Genomic DNA, 22,365 nt, shown 5'->3' with positions numbered 1-22,365 from the left:
TGTAAATGAGTGTTTTATCATCGTGTCGATAAAACTCTGCAATATTCTGATATCATTCAGCACCAACTTGAGCAATTACTGGCCGATCCAGCTGGGAGAGCGAGTCACAAGGGGTCAGTAGAAGAAAGTTTTGTACCAGGATTTAATTAATTTTCACCCCCTATTCGCTTCAGGTTCAGCGGTTCAATATTCATGCCAATCATTCTGGTCGGACTGCAGCACCGCAGCCTCCGAGATGGGTTCCTTTTATTGGGTTTGTTTGCACATTAAGCTACTTACGCTATTGATGTGCTGACACTGAATTGGGTTGTAAAAGTCTGGAGGAGAGCTCAGCCAGGGGACGGGGGGAGGGTCGGGGGAGTTAAAAAAAAGAAATGCAGCAAAATAATTGCCTTTTTATTGAGTTTTATGTTATCGGATTATTGGTCACTTGCAGAACAAGAAAATGAAAGAATGGCGAGCGGAGACGGTAACCACATGAGGGAACTGTCGCGAAGCAAGAGATGCTTGAACGCACCGCGTTCATAGAACTCTGTGGTGGAAATTTGCAAACCAATAAAAGCTAATGCAATCATAGCAGCTTAAAAGACTGTCAAGGTTGGTGCTCTTGTGCCGTCCTATGTGCCCCCCCCTCCTTCCTAGATATTCCTCACATCAAATTGAAGCCAGTTATTTATAATCTTTTTGTTTCACTATCCATGTCACTATTCAGCTCTCTGGTTAAAAATGGCTACGACTCTCAACCGATGACCCCTTGAACTCTTGGTATCTCCTTCTTCTGGTCCTACCTCTGGCCTTATCTTTCCACGCAGCGTTCATCTATCACCATCAGCTTCAGCAGGGGTCAAAACAAGAGGGCACATAAGACGACTGTTGCACACGGTGCGTAAAAGATGTCGCAGCCGGAAATTATAAATAGCATCATATCTTAAACACACATATGTCGGCAAGCAGTATTTATGAAACCATATGACGCTGACATCTTTCTGAGATAAACACGATCCTTTCAGTCCAAAGGTAACGGCCGACCTATGAGTGCATTTTGCCTGCACGAACTTTGTGAAAGGCATTTTTCCACTGCACTTACAGGACATTTGGATGTTGTGACCCTTCCCGTGTGAAACCGCCAACCATCTCCTCTGAAAGATTCTTGCAGAAAGTAGCCCTGTCATGACAAATGGACCATTGAGTTACCTCCAATCTAGAGCGTGTGTCTGTAAGTGCTGCTGCTCTTTCTGAGAAAAGTCATTTATCTTTATTTTAGGCTGAATCTTGAAAATTACAGGAATTACATCAACTGGAAAGTGTTCTTGGTCTCAAGACCACTTTGTCATTGTCTTGATCTCGGGTTCTCGCTCGCCTCTTCCCATCTCTGGTCGTAGTAGAGTCCTCAAAGCATTATTTTTTTGTACTACTTTAATGGTGCAAATGGCACAAACATCCACTCAAATATCATGCTTATGTTTTGAAACTCCATCAAGTTATTGTGAATATTAGTAGGATCTAAGGGGGAAAGTCTTAGTGGCAGACTAAAGAAATGACTCAAGTAAAAGTAAATAAGACCCTCAACATATACTAGAAGAAAAAGCAAACACCTCTTCTCTTTGTATTGTCCTATGTTTTTTAAGAGTGAAAAAGTCATATGACCTGATGTTTTGTGTTGTATTTATATAGTTATTGTTCCTATTGTTCTTTTGTGATTTATTCTCGTATTGTCAGTATCACTTGTTAGCGCCGTTTTAAGCATAGAAAAGTCAAAGGGAAGACGGTGACATGGTCAGTCAAGTCAGAAAACATGAAAATTGAATCAAGAGAACAACATTTTTTGGGACACACTGCAAATGCTCTTTTTCTTCTGCGAAGAGCCACGAATAATCAAGATTAGGACACGACTGAGGAACAATTTCTATGTCACAGCTGTCTAAGACGAGGATAATGATTGACATTCCATTCCATATGAAAGGGATTAGTTTCAGTTGAGACAGGCCAGAACAAAGAGCAGTTTTACAGAATGATTTGAGCAAATTTGATTCATCAACGCGCCAAAAAAGGGTCCTTCGTGCACTGATACAAATGTGCATCGGATTTTATGTGAAATTACGATGCATTGGCCGTAGCCTTTTTTGCATCGGCAAAGGTAAAAATCGATTTCTTTGGCACCCTCACATCATCAGGCACTTACACAGGAGTTACGAGACAACAAAGATGAATAAAACAAGATAATTGATGCACTTATAAAGACACACAAGTCAAATATGCAGGCCAACTTGACATGACAATTGGCACATAATGCTGTGGGTCAATAAAATACATTGGCAGCACCATGAACACATCCACGGCACGGAATGATTACCTCTGCGTCTGCTCCCTTCAGGTTCAATCAGCTAATATTATTTCTCAAGAAAAACCTGACACTAAGTCACATTAATGCAGTAAACCAGATGTTGGAAGGAAAATATTGTTTAATTGAGAGTATTCATTTGTTTTGTTCTATTGAAAAGAGAAAATCAGAATTGTGCTTCTTTTTCGGTAAGAAAACTGACGAGAGTATTACTTTCTCAAACCCTAACTAACAAGAATTGGGTTCGATATCACATATCGAACCCAATTCTCTTATAATTAACTTAGATTGTGTGCAAATCACTTTTGAACTGATCGTATTGTGAAGAGGAGAGATTTGTATTTTCGTATTGCATCAAATTGTCAGGGGGCTTCAGTGAATCTCATCGTATCATAACGGCTGGCAGTGTATCCAGATGTGGATTCATGCCTAGTAAATACAGGTGTAGCTAAAAATATATATATATATATATATATATATATATATATATAATTTAAAGTTAAATATTTTTGGGAATTAAAGCTGATATTTCACATTGAAAAAGTTGCATTTTAAGGTTTAAATTTGTCTAATTGTGGCTCGCATATTGTGAGAATGTAACGAGTACATTTAAAGTCAAAGTTTCCATTGAAACAACAACGAGCGGGAGAAAAGGTCAGCCTGCAGGTGATCAATGAACTTGACTCGCCAATAAACAAAATATAGAACGCGCTCATTAATCCCGGCATCCGAGCGATACCCTGGAGATTGCTGTTTCAACCGGGTGCAGTTAGTTCTCGTTAGCAACTTAATTGAGCCACATATCAAGGTAATTGTGCCGCCGCTCGTCAGCCGCTCTCCTCTCCCAGCATCCTGCCACGCTGCACGGCCACGCCGGGGCCCGGAGAGATGGATGGGTTCCTGTTTCAATTACCAACAGCCATTACTGATCTTATCCATACTTCCACTCGTATCAGCCCTTTGAGGCTTGAAAGTATTTCGGCACTTGTTGAGAGATCCGCCCGTTATCCAAAACATGCACACAGCCGCTCGTGGATGCGTTATAAATTAGCATACACTCACATATGCACGTTGGGAGATTCACAAATGAGTTGATGGCGGCACTTTTTCCTGTGAATTGGGCGCCATGGATGTGGGCTTTTGAGACTTCCGCCTCATGTAATTCATATTTAAATGTTTCTGTTCTCCTCCCTGGTAATTGTGTTTGTACTTCCTGGTTACCCTTGGAAGTGGAATTGTTGAAGCGTTCTGTTGATAGCAGTTCGGTAATCACTAATTACAAAGAAAAGTGTCGGCGCAGACACACATTATAAACCAGTCACAGTCGCAACAGCCCCCCCCCCCCCCCCCCCCCAGCCTCCCAAAAAGTAATTTCACTCATGCTGCTCGCCTGTTAAAATGTACTTCTATCGACATACGGCGAAGAGAAAACATCCGTTGGAATCTCACAGAATCTTCAGATAAAATGAGTTCTTCTTGCTCCTAAATCTAAAAAAAATCATCCGATCTAGAAACTTTGTCTCTGCATCATAGACTCAAATTAAGGTCTAGTGTTTTGTAATTTAATTGTGTAATTGAATGCTTTATAGTCATGTGTAATGCTCAACACCAAGGAGCCCACCCGTTGATTATTTGTGGCCCTCCTGATGGTTTCCTCCAAATAAATGTGTATACGTCAAAGTGCAGATTGGAATCCAGTAGGAGCTGGAATTCTACTAGTACAGCTTGGTCTTTAGTCCTACTAGTAGGATTACAGATCCTACTAATAAAGATTGGAATTCCAATCTGTCCTAGGAGGATTCGAGATTCTGCATTTCAATCTCTACTGGGAGAGATTGAAATCCTACTACTGTATTGGGATCAGAATTTTGGAATTCCAATCTGTACTACGAAAAATGGGAATTCCACTAAGGGGAAAGAAGGACAATTATTTGAAATATTTTGGTGTAGGACTATTTATAGATATATTCAGCCTCTTAGAATTAAAAGACAATCATGCTTTTTTTTAATAGATTTAAATTACTTTTCACAAAGATGATTCACTCTTATGTGATTGAGATTGACATCCCTGCTGTTGGTGATAAAACATTTTCCAGATGGATGTCCAGTCTGTGGAATGGTCAACCTCTCTTTGACTATTTCCTGTTGAATTGGAATAGCAAGTGTCTCCTCAGGTTGTACAACCAATTGATGGCACAGAAAGTGTGACACAAAAGGCAATTTGGATTACCTCTGACATTTTCTTCCTGTAGATCTTCTCTTCATTCATTGATCAATATTCTGTTTCCTTGTCAACTGTAGGCTGCTTTAAGAGGACGATGTTGCGCAACCTAACCCTGAGGTCCTTAATTTACCTTTAAAAGCTGCCTATGTCGAAAAGCGTATCGAAAGTATCCAAAAGTAAATTGAAATTTTTACAAAAAAAAATAACTTGCGTGTCAAAGTAAAAGTATTAGGGTACCTGGGATTGATGCATAGTTGAAGACGGCCTAGACCTTTGAGTCCAGGTCACAGAACTTTGTAGCCACCAAACACTTTTGAATTGTTCTACTAAATTAAGTACAAAGTCAGATAAACTGAGTTTCTTAGAGTGTCTCACCTGCTTTTTCCAGAGCTTTTCGTTTCTTATTAATGACCTGTGAAACTTAAAGAAACAGTAAAATAAGTGTTCAAACGTTCCCTGCACCCAGAGCGTGCACGTGCATGCATGTCCTCTAGAAAAATGGCGGTAATCCCTCAGTGTGATTCACTCTTCAATTGGTTGTGAAGTGAGTGATGATAACGACCTTTCCTCTGTGCAGCGAAGTGAGAGAGTAATGCCCTTCACTTTATCAACTTATCAGTGTGTTGTTTTTTTTCCTGATTCCCTCCTCATCACATGACGAATGTAAATGCAGAAATAACCCGTGTGGCTGCCTCGTGGCACAAACATGGAGCTGAGGAATTGGATTTTCATATCCAGCAACTTCTGAAGAAGCCGCGGAACACTGCAATGCAGGTTTTTGCTCAAAATAAAAAAATAATAGCGTAGGAAATTGACATTAACATTTAACATTGAGGCATCCTCCTGAAACTTGAAGCTAATAAAGTGGCCCCCTCAAGGATCATCAATCTTTATGATGGAGTCGTTATATTAATCAGCTAGCCTCCTCTTCCATGGGCAGGCTGGCATTAAAAACAAAACAATATACATTAGGATACAAGGCCAAACTAGCCGAGCTTAAACGACTAGGATGATGAGAATGTCAGTTAGTAAACTAAAAGTGTGAGATCTTTGCGGTTCTCCCAGCACCCACAATTGGTTATTAACGTCCATCTTAGAAAGCGTTAAAAAACGTTACTGTATAAAAGAAAAACTTTGATAATCTTGCTGTCTTTCCAAGTGGTTCAAAAGCAACTGGACTGTGTGAAGTTCTAGGAAGACATTTTACCTCTCATCCAAGAAGTTTCTTTAGTTCCAAATGAGCTGGAACCTAACCCCTGCTCCTTTGGGGTTAGAAGTCTACAGAGTCCAGTTGACTCGCTTTCCAACCACTTGGATAACCATGACTTGTATGAATAAAAACCCTCACGGACGGACAATCTTGCTCTCTGATCTGTCGTTAGATGTCCAACAGTTTTCAAGCTAAGCTGCGGTACATTTCCTAATGAAGTTTCTTGTTTTTTATGCTAAATTTCAGCTCTAAGTGAATGACTCATAACTCTTATACAGGTCAAGATGTTAAACACAGTAAGCAACAGGGTCAACAAAATGTATTTGTATTCCTCTCTCTGTCTTTAACTACCATTAGCTGAAACAAAACTTGATATCGTTCAAACTACATTTAGATCACTTGGTTTAATGTCAATACACTGTCGTCTATCACCATCCAGTCGCCTCATGACCCAAAAGATACTTCCATTTAAACACTTTGAGCCTCTATTCCAAAATCCTTTTGTTTTTTAAAGTGTCTACATATGATGTCAATCAAAATTGGTGCTATCTTCCAACCAGGCCGCGAGAAGTGAATTTGTGGGCTTGATTTTTGCCCCAATTCCCTTAGTTTAACACATTTAACAGGTGTATCAACAACACACATTTTATTTGACTTTTATATTTGCAAAAGCACTTATGGTTTGATCCATTGTAAAGGAGTTTCCAAAACAAACAACAACCCTAAATCATGTTTTATTAGGTTTTGTAGGAAGACTTTTACGAGTTCCTGACTTAAATTATTTGCGTGGATAAGGTTGCACTGATGTTTAGGAAAGCATTAGTGTAATTCCAGCAATTTAGACCTTAACACTTCATGGTTGACATCTTGTATAATTCAAACATTTTAGAAACACCAGTGGAACAAATCAAAGATGACTTCATGGATTTACTCCCAAAGTTTCTCAGGAGTTCCAGCTGGTGGAGGACATCGGAGGAAGACTCAGGAGCATATCGAGGGATGATACCTTCAGTAATGCAGAGAAATGCCTTGAGTTGGATCCAATATTCAAGGAAAATCAGAAAAGTATTTTTTTCATTATTGAAAAAACAACAATATTAAATGTATAGCTCAATTGAAGTCGCAAGTTGGAAAAATACTGTTAAGTAAAGTTTGGCAGTATAATTTCCCGAGACAGTATAAACTTCGATTTGGAAGGAAATAACCCATTTATAAGGTTGAAGTTAATCAGTTTAATGCTGTTTTAAAGCATTAGTGGATGATGAAGACAAAAGAATGATCTGTGTAAAATTAAATTTAAAACTCGTCATTCTTATTCCACTGGTTCGAAAAGTCAATCCAGTGTAGAAATTCTTCCCTCTGTTTCTAACGTAAGGGAAATTAATACGGAAATGAAGAAGCGATGGAATCTGCGGAGCGATCTCTTTCTCTCTCTTTGCTGGGTGCATTCACATTTTCTTCACTTACCTGTTGTGCCTTCACCTCCTTATTTCCTGTTTTCCTGCCGTGACATTTGTGGGCTTGATTATAGATAGCTGCCCATATCCCTGAAGATACATGTGTCATCTTGGCTACTTCCATCTGAGTGTCTGACCATGAAATGTCAGCGGAGAGAAGCGATGGATTGATGGTTGAGGGTTAGAGGCCTGAAGAGACAATCTCTCACGCTGCCAAACCCAAAAGAGTCGAGCTTCATTGAACTGTGACGGTTTTTCCGAATAAAAAAAAAATGGGGGAGCAGGAGCACCACTTCTGGAAGTTTTTTATGAGACATCATCATTTATGTCCTCGCTTGTAACACATGCATTTTTCATGGTGGTGCTCAGCTGTGAAAATGAATTATTAAATATGATTTTCTCCTGTATTCTTGATTGATGCGAGGACATTGGATATGGGCTAGGTAGTGGATGGAGTTATGGCCAGGAATCGTCATATTTTTAGAGTGAGGAGGAGAAAGAAGAGGACGTGTGACGGCTTGTAGATCTTTCACAAATGAACGCATTAGCAAATATATTGCATTCATTAATTTTTAAAATAACCATGTAGCAACTTTTTCTAGCTTGTCTTGCTGCATCCTTTAATAAGTCTGACCCAGTGGACATGAATGTGGTCTAATTGGTGTTCTTGTCTTTCACTGACTGAACTTCCTGAGGTTGGTGCTTTGGAAGATTTATTTTTTAACTAAAAAAAAGGATGTTTAAGTAGCTCAATGCTCTCTGCATTTACCATCAAATGTTGCCACAAGAAGTCCTTATAATCCACTGTTATCTTCCTCATGTCATTTGCTAGTTGTTTTTAACCCTAATTGTTGTTTTAGTCAACTGTCGGGGTAGGGGTCCCTAAACTTTTTGGGACGAGAGACCTTTCTAATGTTGGCGTATTTTCACAGAACCATCTTCAGATAAAAACAGCAAAGAAAGTGGAATAAATGAGCGGCAACAAAACGGAACATTTCAAAAATAAAACCTCTTGTGTTATCTCAGGGTCAAGGTGAACAACCTTCCCCAAACCAGACATATGAGGGGGGCTTAAAAGAAGTTTTCGGGTCTTTGGGTCACCTCGACCCTGAGATACCACAAGGGTATTTACAATAAATTAAATGTTTTCTTTCTGCCTCAGAATCTGGTAAAAGGTGGCCAAGTGGTTCGGGAGCTATTCTAAAAATCTTTTTCATTACTTTCAATACTGATCACCCCTGACATTTATCTTCACCAATGTCCACCCCTGTCCACACTCTCTTCTTCGCCTAGTTTGGATTCTATCATCAAGAGTAACAGACAGTTAAACCTAATATTTGGACCGTAGAGTTTTTTCTTTTCCAAGAAAAAAATGGTCAGGCAATATATAACCAGTTATATATACTTAAATACAATTCATTTTAAAGTGGTATATCTGATTCATCTTTATGATGCAAGATTAATGTAGAAAACAACGGTGAGCAGAAATGATTAAATAAACTAATGGATATAATGGGAAATGTAAATACTCAGACTCATCATCTAAAAACTTTCTGACTACAGTTTCTATTGCTAGAAGACAACAAAAAGTTTTCAATGTTTAATTTTTTAATTTAAAACTCGAAACAAATATTATCCAAAATATTTACTAAAGTAACAGAATCACCATCTAATCAAATGCAGCTCTTGTCATTTTTGACATCTTGTTTATTTGAAATCACTACCGCTGGGAGGAAATGTGAAACAATCCATCTTTCATGGAGGTCTGATGGAGGACTGTGTTGACACCTAACAAGATGGTGCCTGTCAGAAATCACACTAGTGGCTTCCATCCAAACAACCAAGACATTGTTTTGACACGTATTCCTCCTGAAAATATAACGATAGTATCCAAAAACAACAAACAATTAGAGCCTCACACTTCTGTTTGTATCTCTGGACAGGGAAGTCCTATTAATTTTCCAAAGCAGCCTCGTGAGATGGGATTGTTATTGGAGCAACATGGTGTAAATTTAATTTTGTTGTGGCTGAAGGACACATTTCAAGGTAGGAAAAACATCACGGATATTAAAAAACGCTATATGAAATAACACTTGTGAGTGCCAAAACAATTAAAATAACAATTAGTTGTTATTCCAAAGGGCAATCTCAGAAAATCGAAAGGGATATAATCAACAAGATGTGACTCCGCTCTATGACACCGCATTAGAAATTTGGACTTTTGACAACTTTTTATACACGCTAACTTTTTTAATAAATCCGTACACAGTTAATATATATATACGGTTCAAATAAAAACCCTTTCAAGAAACCATAATACACCTCTTTCCAAGAGCTGATTCCATTTCTCCCTGGGGTTTGTGAGCCTTGCGAGGCTCCGGTACAAACAGCATCACTTAGACTATATCTGAGGGGACCAGAAGAAAATTGCAGAGTAGCCGCCTGGGATTTGATCTGTGATTGGAAAACCAACCCTCAGCACTTTATGTCTTTCTTGTTTCTCTCTTTTAGTTCCTGCATTACTTTACTGTGGAGAAAAGCAGCATTGGAATCTCACTATTCTGAGAGTCAATGAGTTGCATAAATATCTTTTTTTTGTGTCTTTTTATGCAGGTTTTAAACCACTCGCCTCACAGCAGTGATTGATTTTCATTTTTGTATTTGCCCAGTAATGAAAAACGCAGCCATAGGTACCTAGTTTAAACATATTTACTAAGATAAGAGCTCTTTTCAAACCTAATACCTTTAAATCAAATCATTTTTAATAAAACCCAGCAGGGTTTTTTTGTGTCTGCAGAAATAAAAACGACTCATTAGTCTCTGCACTGTCACAAGGGAACTGAAGAAAAACACCAAATTGAGCTCAGTTATTTGTTGCAAACGCTTCAGGAAGTTGACAAATTAGAAGTACAAATTAGGATGTTTCATTATCTAGTCCCTTTTTGGAAATTGTGTTTTTTTTTCAGGCTGCAAAATGAACACAAATTGAGCAATATATATTGAAATCTCACAGGATATTTCCATGTTTTTTTGGATAAACTGGAAGTTGCAGTGAGCATTTGGGTTAAGATACGGGAGAAGAAACTGCAAACTAAAATGACATGCAGACTGAAAAACTGTTTCCAAAATGCAATATAATTGAGAAATAATGGTTGATTTCAAGCTCAAATTGTTACCTCTCTTTTTTTCTTTTTTTTTTTAAATGGCTACATATAAACAACTATGCCCTGAAGACAAATTAGTTACTTAAGCAATGGGATCAAAACTAAAATGTGTTAAAACGCACATACCAGGTAGCACAAGATTAATGTCACCAAACTAACTATTGAATTAGTCAACTAGTCAAAATAATTGTTTCCATGCACAAGGGTTAGAGAACTGTCTTATATTGATTTGATTGCTTTTTTTCTAAGCTTTCCAATGTCTTTTTGGAGCAAAAGATGTCGTCTCTTTATTTACACAGTCACATGTGATACAGCTAAATCAACTGTGACTTTTAGAATGGTTTTATTTTGAGCCAATTTTCAAATTACTTTTTTAAAAAGGGTGCTTCTGGCTCCACTAGTGTCAGATTATTGTCATTTTTGTATTTTATCTTCCTGGTAACTTTAAAAAGTCTTTCGGTACTTCAGCCAAATGGAAACAAAAGATATGAAAAAACAATATAAAAATCTTGCTTTTTAGTAGTTTATTTTAGTCATGTTTATCATATTTCTTTGTTCATGACTTCCCATCAACATTGTGAGTCTCCACAGGTTGGAAAACGGTGTCCTCTAGTGGTGGGAGGACATTCTTGTGTATATAGAGCTTTCTGTATTTATTAAAGTTGCCCCTCTAGGTGCTCAGATTGATGGCAGTAGGCTGCGACCCAGAGCTTGTGCTCAACCATCAGGTTTTTATTTTTAATGGAAATTTTGAAAAAAGTTAGGATCAGATAAACTGCTAAATAGTCGCATCGTGAATCCGTTTGGAACACTTGAGAAATTCAAAACATCTTCTCATGAATGTGAATCTCATTAACGATTCCTCTGAAGCAACAAACAAGGGACACACAAAAGCATTGTGTTGCGATGAGACACATTTCGTGTGAATCCTTGATAAGAGAAGTTCGGCGAATTTTCAACCTCAAGTGACTTTTCTTCTAAATCCCTAAACGTCAGTTTTGAATTCAAACCCTGTCGAAGAAATGACTCGTTACTTTTTCTTATCGCTTATTCAAGGCTCCTCTTTCTTAGCGTGTCTTTATCCGTGTGCCGTGTATGATCGCTGATAGATGGTATCGTCGTAGACGGGCCAGCTTGACTGAATAGGAAAGCCAAATTGACTGTACTATTAGCAGAGAGAAGCTCTATCAGACAATCTTGATAGGATCCATTAAAGAGGACTGCGGATGAATATGATTAGCTCTTCTTTTCCTGCTAATGGAAACGTCTTCTGAGAAGGGGAGTGGAAGAAATGTTTTCAAGTGTTAGAGCGTCTGTGCCGCTGATGGGATTGTTATTGCCTAATTTGGGTAAAAGCACTGTTAAGGTTCTTGGACGAGACGATGTGCTGGAGAAGCCTCTCAGTGAGGAGTGTGTGTCGCCACGATTGCAGAAGACGCAGATGTTGTCATCAGTGGACATGGTTGTGATCGTTTTCCTCACGTCGATCCAAAATGTGTATTTTGTTTAAAAAAAAAAAAAAAGATGGGGAAATCATAGTGAAGGTTGTATTAGGAGTGAGGACATATTTATCCAAGCAATTCATGTTGTCTGGCCCTTGAGAGATTTCAATGCATTGTTTTGTTGGCTTGTAATTGAAAATATAATAGTTTTTTTTAACAATTTGTCAATTATCTTTTTTGGGGTTTATTTTTAATCACGTATATGTTCTATTTCATTGGTAGACTATTACATTTCCACAGGGGCCACATTTTAAACATTGGCTTCTGTGAGATGCAAAACAACAAAAAAGGAGCAAAAGCTATATAATAAAAAAGGGTTTTATTTTATTTTTATTGTAATCTTTTTTAGAGTCAATAAATACTCACTTAAATTACATAATTCCTAAAAACTATTGTCCTAATTAGAGACAAGTAAGAAATTATACAATAAAACAAACATTTTCTACCTGATGTTTGACCTGAGGGCCACATATACACCGTTAAAGGTTTAGTCTAATAAATACATACAGTAGTATCGCTTTAAAGATGTGCTAATGACTACGTTTTGAAGACGTATTCCGCCTGAAAAACCTCGGTCCGTCGCTAAGATGAATTCAGAAGAACATCCTATTCGTAGGAAGAACAAATTACCTACACTTTTGGGTTATGAATAAAAAATGACCCGGTTTGGGAATAAAATCTATTTTTAAGTTCAGTCATGCTTTTTTGGTCCGGGGGAAACTACTGTGGGTTTGTTTTCTTTCTGTGGTTGAGCAGATCACTTATGGTCTGACAGAGAACTCCAAATGAAGTTGCTGGGTTTTTTTTGTTGTGATGTTGCTGCAAAACATGGTGAAATGGGTTTTGAATTGCAAATATCATGTGTATGACTTCTGGGAAAACAATCTTCTCTTCTTTTGGCTGCTTGGAGTCTGATTATCATGAGTTCCTGTGTCTTTTCTTTTCCCTCGATTCAAAATGACATCACTGGAAGAGAAAAATACTCTTTCTCTCCACAGAATTAAACCATTTTCCTTTTTTTCCTCTTGCAGGTACGGAGACATGGTTCCCAAAACGATTGCGGGGAAGATCTTCGGTTCAATCTGCTCTCTAAGTGGGGTGCTGGTAATCGCCCTTCCTGTGCCGGTCATCGTGTCGAACTTTAGCCGCATCTATCACCAGAACCAGAGAGCAGACAAACGGCGGGCGCAGAAGGTACAGGTGAACATAATCTTGATTCCCTCTGCTGATCTTCTGAGGTTTGGACCTGCTACCCAGATGGGCTTTCCATTTTTCTTTTCTCTTTTTTTTAAACACTATTTAAAAGTGGAGGTAACAAAAGCAGAAAGTTAAATGTTTTTTGGGGCAAACAAAAACACCCGCTGAAAATGCAGCACAAAATCTTAAAGAAACTTAATAGGCCTTGTATCGTATTGTACTATACATACTTTTTATTTATTTATTTTAGAATACATTTAAAAACGATAAATTCTCACATAATGTGTCCTCTTTAAGGGCCAAACCAGGTAGGTACTGTACTTTTTGTTCAAAACATGTTTCCTGTCTGAACTTTATTTTTATTTATTTCAGCATAGTCAACTAAAAAACCAAGCTGTGAGAGTTCTTATGACATCGGCAAACACAATCACTCGTGTTGTTGAGTGAATGTCGATTATTCTAAAAACTTTTGTAACTTTTAAAGGGACTTGAACTGGTGTCAAAAGTGCCAAGCCTAGATTTCACCGTCGGTTTATAAGCCGAGAGTAAACATGAAAAATAACCTTTGCTGCTCAGGTGAATCATTTCTTTGCCCTCAACAGAGCGACGGCACACTGCCAAAGTGTGTGTGAGAAGTAAATATTAACAATTGTCTGTACCGGTCTGAGGGCTTTAATCCCTCCCATGTTTGGCAATAACACACACAGGCGTGAATTCAAAAGGGATTAACTAAATCCATGTTAAAACGATGGAAGATTTAAAGATCTCTCCTTCCTTTGGGTGAATATTTCAGCCTGACTTTTGCCGCCAGCTCGACGTTGTGTGGCCAAACACCGTCGCCGCATCACTTGGGCTGGTAATCTTAGTTGGAGGGCAGTTTTTGTTTTCACTCTTTATTGGGAGCTGGCATATACTTTCATTCCTCTTTCACTTTCATTGCGTTCTCATTTCTTCCGGCGATGATTATTGTCTTTTCTCTGGTTTTTCCCCTCTTTCTTCCTCCACTTCTCCACCGCCGCCCCTCCACCTCTCGCCCAGCCTGTGATTGTTGCCATCCATCTTAGCTTGTGCGCTTAATGCATTTTAAATCTTGTGTTTGGACGTAATCTGACCGCTGTCCGGTATTAAGTAACATCGTCCGGCAACAAATGAGCCCGAAGAGAAGACCCTCAATGAAAAGACAAGAGCAGGGAGGACGAGGAGACGGATGCGCTTATAAATGTGACTTCAGTTTCAGCAGTAGATCTACTTGAACATCAGTGCAGCACTTTGTTTTATGTAGCCCTTCGAGAAAGTATTGATTGGCGTCGGTAATATAAATATTTGCGTGAAATGAATTATCACTCCCTTGGCAGAGGAATCAATGTGTCAATAATTCCTCTCATATGTGAATATAAATAATCCGTGTTTGCTGATGTCGAGAGAGCCAGGCTTCACCAAACAAATCATGTCAGATTTATGTTGAAAGATTTAGTTGTTTTTTTTAATAATATAATCGTCTCATAATGTAGTAAACTACAATCAGTCAATGTCCCATAATGCACTGCAACAGTCTCATTATATATATTCTCAATACTATGTATTTAGGTTAAATCAATTTGTTATTTGGACTGTATGTTTCTTGTCTACGACCTCTGACTTGTATCTCTCAAGGTCAAAAGAACAAGTGAAGAGATTTCCCAACTCTCCCCCATGATTCCAACCAGACGGTTCTTTTTAACCAAGAGAAAATAGAAAGAGTCACAGCAGTGGTTCATGTTCCATTTATTTACTTTTACCTCTTTATATTTGGCTCTCAGAAGGTCAGGGTGAGACTTAGAAACTGTAGAAAATCTGTGTCGAACCAGAAGCTCCACAGCTGAATCTTCCCCTCAGCCATCAACATCCGAAGCAAACAATATAACACTTTGCTATTCCAACAAGTTAACCTGAATCCCTTGTCCTCTCCCATTTAAATCTCCCCCTCTAATCACTCATGATGGTGAAACTTCAGGAAGGCTGCAAGGGCTGTTTTTCTTTCTTTCTTTCTTTCAGTTCCTCCCTAAGAACCTGACAGTTCATTCTTGTAGAAACATCTTTAGTATTTTAAGTTCCTGCTGTTATATTTAAGCAGAAATATTCAAAAAAAAAAAAAAAAATCTTATTGTAAGATCATGAATTTAATTATATTACAATTTAATCAATCATTTTTCTGTCCTACTTTTTATACTTTTACCATTTTAATATTTAAAAATGGTATCTATTTTTCTGCAAGTGGTATATTTTTGTTGTTCCGAGAGATTATTTTCAAAAATAATTTATAATTGTTGTTTTTTAAGCAGTACATCCTTTAATTGTATCTTTCTTGTAATATGTATCTCAAGTAATATTAAATGGATGAATAAATAAATAATTGAACATTGAAAACTTTAATTTAGGTTACGTAAAAAAAAAATGTATTCTAGCTTTTGCAGATGTTTTTGCCTAGATTTTATGGAATATTTAGTGACTTCCTGTGACACAAAATTGGCTCAATAAATGTATAACTTAAGCAAAAAAAGCTCAAAAGTCCCTGAACTTGAACTGAAGTTGTATGAAATAATTGTGGTCGTATTTATCAAAGATGAGAAGAACAAGGTCCTGAGCGGCGAAACTAAAGGCAGCATGTGTACACGCCTGATTTAAAAAGACGCACTCGCAGGCTAATTTTAAGTGTGACACAACAGAGGTGTCGTGTCAGAAACGGCCGAGGGGAAGGAAGGAGCAGCATTAGCCGGGAAATGAAACGTGTTCTTAAAATAACCGCCTCATAGTTGAGGGGGTTTTCATTCATAGTCACCCGCATCAATCCACAGCTAATTGCCCATCAAAAACCCTCATCTGCTTCACCTTGTGGGAAGAGTGCTGTGGACACACTCGGCTCGTCTCCCCAGCATCTGATCAACGTATCGTAACAGTGTTGTCATCATTATCTAGCGCCAAATGACTTCCCCAGACAGTGGAGTGTCTCGTGGGTCTTCCTGCGCCGAGGTCACCAGTTTGCTCAGTCATGCACCGATCCGCTCCGGAGCACTATCGGCTGTGTTTTAATTGAACAACAACAAGCGAAGTTAAAGTTCTGCTCCCTTCTCCTGATGCTGTTTATGTTTGTGTTAAAGCCCCTCGAGCCAAAGACCGGAGTGGAACTTTTTGCTTATTGCTCACTGAAGTTCAAAACGTCTTTTATTTAGCATGAATCGTCGTAGGACACAAATGTTCACAAACAAGTTTTTGTCACTGAAGTCCAAAAAAAAGGTCAGGTAAGGGATTTATGGGCAGAGCATTGTCATGAAATTAATAAACTGAAGAGCCTCTTTTGAGGTTTTAATCCAGCGTCACTCTCTGTACAGAGAATTGGATGCTCCTGTAATATTACTTAAACCTGCTTCTCGCAAGTGTTTTGTACGCTGGATCATTCATCTTCTAAACCAGATAATATCTTTAACATCATTTGCTCATTCGGGCAATTTTTTCAAATTAAAAAATTGGATTCGCAGGAGGAGAATCTTCACAGATGTTTAATCCTATTCCCAGCATCACAAACTGTAGATGAATAATATCACAGCAGGAGGTTAATGACTATTGTTTAAGTCATTCTGAAGATCAATTTAGTGGCATTAAAACATGTTTTTGAAGTAATTACTCCTTGTTGTGGGTGAAGGTTTAGAGCAGACATCGGCAAAGTGTGACTGTATTTAGAGGCTTGAATCTCATGTCACGGTGGCTTTTCTGATGCATCCTTGGACTGACGAGTCGGTCTGAAGTTAGAAAAGTCATAACCAAGTTTGTTTTAAAGAATTGAGTTCTGAGCTGTGGAAATAGCGGCACTTATTTAAGAGCTACATGGAAAAAGTGGATCTTGTTATTGGAGCTTTTATTCCCGTCAGAGTGAACATCACGCCTCCGTGAGCACACTTGTTGCTAATGATAATGACCGTCTCTCTTTTATAGCGTCATGCGTGTCAGTTCATTACATGTCACCTTAATTAAATGGGTTTTTCCGTTACTCGCGCTCCCATTATATAAAAAGCCGTCTTCTCTGTGGACCGTGTGCGTTATAGAACAATTACTACGGCTCGGTCGGCTCTTTCGTCGGTAAGGACAGATGCTGTGTTCAATGCCCCGCCCCAGACATGTGTTATGAGCTCGGCCATATCCTTCAATACCTCATTATGAGCGTCCACATAACATGTATTACTCCTTATTGCTCCATAACCCTCATCACACGTTACCTGCAGCCATTAGAGTGAGTCTCCGGCAAAAGCAAACGGTCATTTAACGTAGCGGACCGTCACCTCTACTGTGTGATACTTCACAGAAAATCCATTTTTCCTGTGGCCATTCCCAGAGTGATTCATGAGATTTTTTTTTTGCTTGCACAGACGTACATATTCACTTCCTTTCTCTCTCCTTTTCATGGTTTTCCACTCGACCACAATCTACTTTAATCCCAATTCCACTCTAATTGTTGGCTGTTCAGCGCTCCCGTTACAATTAGCCGTCCATCTGGGTGATTGTCCCAATCATCTCGTCCCTAATGCAGATCCGGGCCACTTTATTTCCATTATAAGGTGACCATTGTTATAGCGCGACTCTCAAAGTGGTTTAAATGTACATCATTCTTAAAAATAAATAAAAATGTCTTTAATGTAATATAATTAAATGGACAAAAAAAAGTTGGAAAGGTCGTTGTTTTATTTTTTTGAATAACTTTAAGCTTATTAAAAAGAATGTTAAATAATAAATTAATAGTAAACCAAAATTTAATAAATGGGTCCCCAAAAAATTTGCAAAATTAAAAAATGACCCCTGAAAATGTTTGATAATTAAAATAAGCTCTTCTTTTTTAATTAAATGATAACAATAATGTTACTTACAAAAATATTTTTCTTTTTTTTTTGTTCCTTATTTAAAAGTGTTTATTATTATGTTGGTTTGTCTGCTGATATATATAGATATAGGTATATATATATAGGTATAGATAGATATATAGATAGATATATAGATATATATAGATATATATATAGATATGTTGTTTTTAGAGCTACATTATTAGCTGTTGGAATAAACTGGGAGTTCACTATAAAAGAAAACATGTTGAGTGGAATTTCCTTTTACTTTGAGAGTTATAGCAAGAAAAGAAAGTATCAATGGATTACAAGTGATGGGTTTAGGATATTGTAAGAAGGTCAAGTATTATATTGTTTAGTTTTCTTCTGTTTAGCTTGTTTTAAAATCCTTAAATCTATTGAATTGGGCGACTTGAATGTCGTGAAGGCAGAAACAAAAAGTCTCTCAAGATGGCATCACTGCGTTTTCTTCTCTCCGACGGAGCGCTGAATCTAAAAGGTGAAGACGATTCCCGGTTTGAGTCGCTCTGACCTTCTCCGAAATCAATAAAGTCTGCTCTGAGATGTGGCAGCTCGAGAGGAAGGGACCAGTAACCTGAACGATGGGCTTTACAGAGGACTTGAGCGTCTGCTGTGAAATGGTTCATCCTAAATATATATATTTTTTTTTTATACAGAAACATAATTGCAGTGGCTCGTTGACGTGCGCTGCACCTTTGTGCTCACTATAAAACCCAGCTAATCCCGGCTTAGAGAGAGTTTTGTGCACGGAGGTTAAGCTGTGTTCCACAGAGGCTGATATCAGTGGACCAGCCGTGTCTAAAGACCTCAGATCCTCAAGTTTAACCCAACAATGCAACTGTAACTCCAGTCTCTTTGCCCCAGAACAATTTCCTAACTAAGTTTTTCCACAAAGATGGAAGTTGTTCATGTGCATCACAGCGGCTTGAAAATAAGTGTTTCTCAGGCACACTTGTGCAGCATTTCAGAGCAAATATGTGAGTTAAAAAATAGTTTGTAAAAATATATAATATTTAATTTAAAAATAATCTTTATTGTGTCATCGTTTTTCCTTTGATTTGATTTTACGTTTATATAGGTCAAAACACATTATTAAAATGTATTTGAAAATAAAAAATAAATAAACCGCTGACAAACCAACCAAATAATAATTAAAAAAAACATTTATTTTAACCATTTTTCTTTCTGTTCATTGAAATTAAAATATTTTCAGAAATGGTGTTTAATTTTTCCTAATTAGAAGATAAATATTTTTGGACAAAATTATGAATTATTGATTTACTAATAATTAAAATGTTGAACTTCTCTTATTTATAAGCTTATCATTAAATTACGCCTAAAAAAAATAATAACAAATATATAGATGTGGAAAAAACATAATCAACATAATTTTAATTTAATATGAATATGAGTTAATTATTTATTAATATTCTCAAAATAATGAAAACATGAGATGAGCTATGAATACAAATAAATAAAGTGAATTTAAACTTTTATATATGTTCACCCGAAATCTTCCTCCTTTCCTCGTTTCATTTCATTCATGTAAAGTTTTGTTTGATTAATTAAGATAGTTTTGTTGAAATCCAAATTAAAAAATATATATATATACAGTATATATATCAGTTTAGAAACCAGTGGATAATTGTTTAGCAGCTACATAGCATTGATAGCCGCGGGGTCGACTGGGTCAGGTTGGTTATTTTGCGTCTGAGGTTTTAATCCCCACCTGCGTACATGTGATGGCGCTCTTAAGGGCGACGTACCTCGAAGGAAGCCAGTGTCTTAATTCCTTGTGATAGAAATGCCAGCGCGGATCCAAATGAGTGGCAGCTGCAGAACCAAATGAGACGTTTCCGAGACTATTTGTGGTCGTGTGATCAGATGGTCGCCTGGATGGTTCAGAGCCCGGCCCGAGGCAGAACCTAATCTGGTCTCCTTAACTGGATTGCTCTACTTTTCACGCAGCCAAAATCCCGCATAGGCAGTGAAGCTGAACTCATGAGATCCCATGAATTTTTAAACTTATAAATGAGGGGCAGTGTGTCCAACTTTTTTAAAAAAGAACTGTTGGCAATATGTTTAAATGTATCTTGCAGCAAGTCAAACTCAAAAAAGTGACTCCTTACCTTCTGATTTTTATGTTCTTACATCACATTGTTATTGCATGCATAAGTTTTACTTGGCTCGCCTTTTACGCCTGTAGCCATTAACACTCTATTGCCATTGTCTATGCAGAAAGGGAGTATTTTTCTTATTTTCACTTGCAAAACTTGTAGAACAGTGAACATAAAATTCATAATCCTGAAACATCTAAGTTACTGGTTGACGTTTCTTCTCATCGAATCCACGCCCCTGCTTTAACTAGGCCAATCCATGAGTCAGCAAAATCCAGCTTTGCTTCTGCGTGCAAGGATGACTCAGTGGTTGCTGATCCATTTGTTTTTAAATGCATTTGGTATGCACTATTTTAGCACCCAGCACAAATCATTCAGTGGCATTCATCCTAATTTAGGATCCCAATTATGTTTCATTATAATGTATCCCACTTAAGTGTTCCATCTTGCATCACTCTATCATCATAAACCCACAAGAAGAGTCCGGATCGAACCAGCCTCCTCTTCTGTCTGTGCGATTGACTTGTCCTTTCAGGAAATTTGATCGTTTTTTTGGTGTCCATTCTACGAAACTTGTGCCTTTTATTTAAAGTGTTAAATACATTTTGACTCTAGACTTGTTATGAATCCCATAGCGCACATGTTGAAGTGTTTAAGTCCCTCATCATGACCATGTTTTGAAGTTATTACTTTATAAAGTTCTCCCCCTTCTGAAATCTTGGCGAACGAGAGGTTATGAGAGCGAAGACCAGTAGGACGCCTTCACTCCTCCAGCCAGCTGCAATCATGCCCGGGATTAATAACACATGGTGACAAACCTTGATGCTTGACCAATCACAGCAGCTGGTTTGTGGTTTTGGTTAAGGTTTCTTTTTATCTCCAGTGTTTTCAGTGGGCGGGGCTTAAGCAGATTTTCTAATGTGAATATTTCAATGAAAAGATGTTTGTACAAACAGACACATACTGATGATACAATAGAGTCCAAGATCTATTTAAGAAACACATTAGTTGACCTTTAAACACCATCTTTCAAAGAGAAGAGTCGTTCTATAAAATGGGTGCCATTTCCCACTCGAAAAACTCAAAACAAATTTCCCACCTTTTTCATATAGTGGATGAAAGAATTCTCCTAAAATTAAACCCTGTAACAGACAAGACACTCTCCATTTGAGACACAATGCATTCATATGTTGAAAAAAACTGTCATCAAAATATTTTAAAATACCCAAAATGCATCCACTCTGCTGTGATTGGTCAAGCATGAAGGTTTGTCACAATGCGTCATCAATCCAGGAAGTCGCCACCTTCAAGGGACTCATTGTATGAATAAAGTAGGGCAGGATTATAGCTGGCTAGAGGAGTGAAGCCATTATTATGTCATAAATGACTCCCTCGTAACCTCTCATTCGCTGAGATTTCAGATGGGGTCGAACTTAAAACTATAAAAAAGCAGATGATAAGTGACTAACTGCATCTTGGAGAGGAAGACTTTAACTTTTGAAACGTGCAAGTCAGGAGAGTTTTTAAGGATGGTCAAAAGTGTAACTTGTTTAGAAGCACAATCAAAGACTAGCTCTGAGCCCAGAACACTGTGTCTCTTTACTCTCCCGTCCCTTCTGCGACGAGTCAGCAATATTTAAAGCTCGATCCGTCCTCCATGAGAACACAGAAGGGCTTTAGACACAACCTCCCAGGTCCCAGAGGTTCCGGGAATCTATCACGGAGCAGCACAAGTCCACTCACTCCTCGTGGTTCTTAACATCCCCTCCATCACCCCGGCGCAGCCCGGCAACCTTCACTGGTGGAGTTACCAGGACATCCCAGAGGCCCGTGGGGGGATTGCTGTGCCAGCACAAACGTACATTAGCGCTAGAATGTGAGGGAAAAGAGCAGGAAAAGGTGTCAGCAGGAGATGGAAGCAGAGATAAACACGGTGCTTCGCTGCAGAAAAATGCTGCGGCTGGTTCTTCCCAGTGAAGCTGCAGGTCGACTCATCATCGCCTCCTATCTTAAATGTTAGGAGGGGTGCCATTAGCATACATTAGCATCCCTTTATCCCACGTGCTTGATACATACATGCATGTATGGTGCGACGGAAACACACACTCCTGCAAACACACATCCACACACACACTTCAATTAACCTCTCAGTGCAGCCACAAACTAAACAAGCCCTCGGTCTGCTCATCACTTACACGTTTCACATTATACCGCCACCGGTTCAGAGTTATGAATTCATTACCGAGGCAGACGGAGGAACAACA

At 38.2% G+C, this 22,365-nt stretch overlaps 1 protein-coding gene across 1 annotated transcript in view; it reads left to right on the top strand.

Moving 5' to 3' along the window:
* Positions 1-22,365, top strand: part of kcnd3 (potassium voltage-gated channel, Shal-related subfamily, member 3) — a 99,402-nt gene that overhangs the window by 65,245 nt on the left and 11,792 nt on the right. The window contains exon 3 of the mRNA XM_087780916.1: positions 12,930-13,098. Within this exon, the coding sequence (XP_087637042.1) occupies positions 12,930-13,098 (169 nt within the window). The remainder of the gene's footprint in view (positions 1-12,929; positions 13,099-22,365) is intronic.

Source organism: Callionymus lyra, chromosome 19, assembly GCF_982586985.1.
Source record: "Callionymus lyra chromosome 19, fCalLyr1.hap1.1, whole genome shotgun sequence".
Taxonomy (NCBI): Eukaryota; Metazoa; Chordata; class Actinopteri; order Syngnathiformes; family Callionymidae; genus Callionymus; species Callionymus lyra.
Note: the sequence above shows the minus strand (reverse complement) of the source record. Positions and strands in the feature narration are given on the sequence as shown.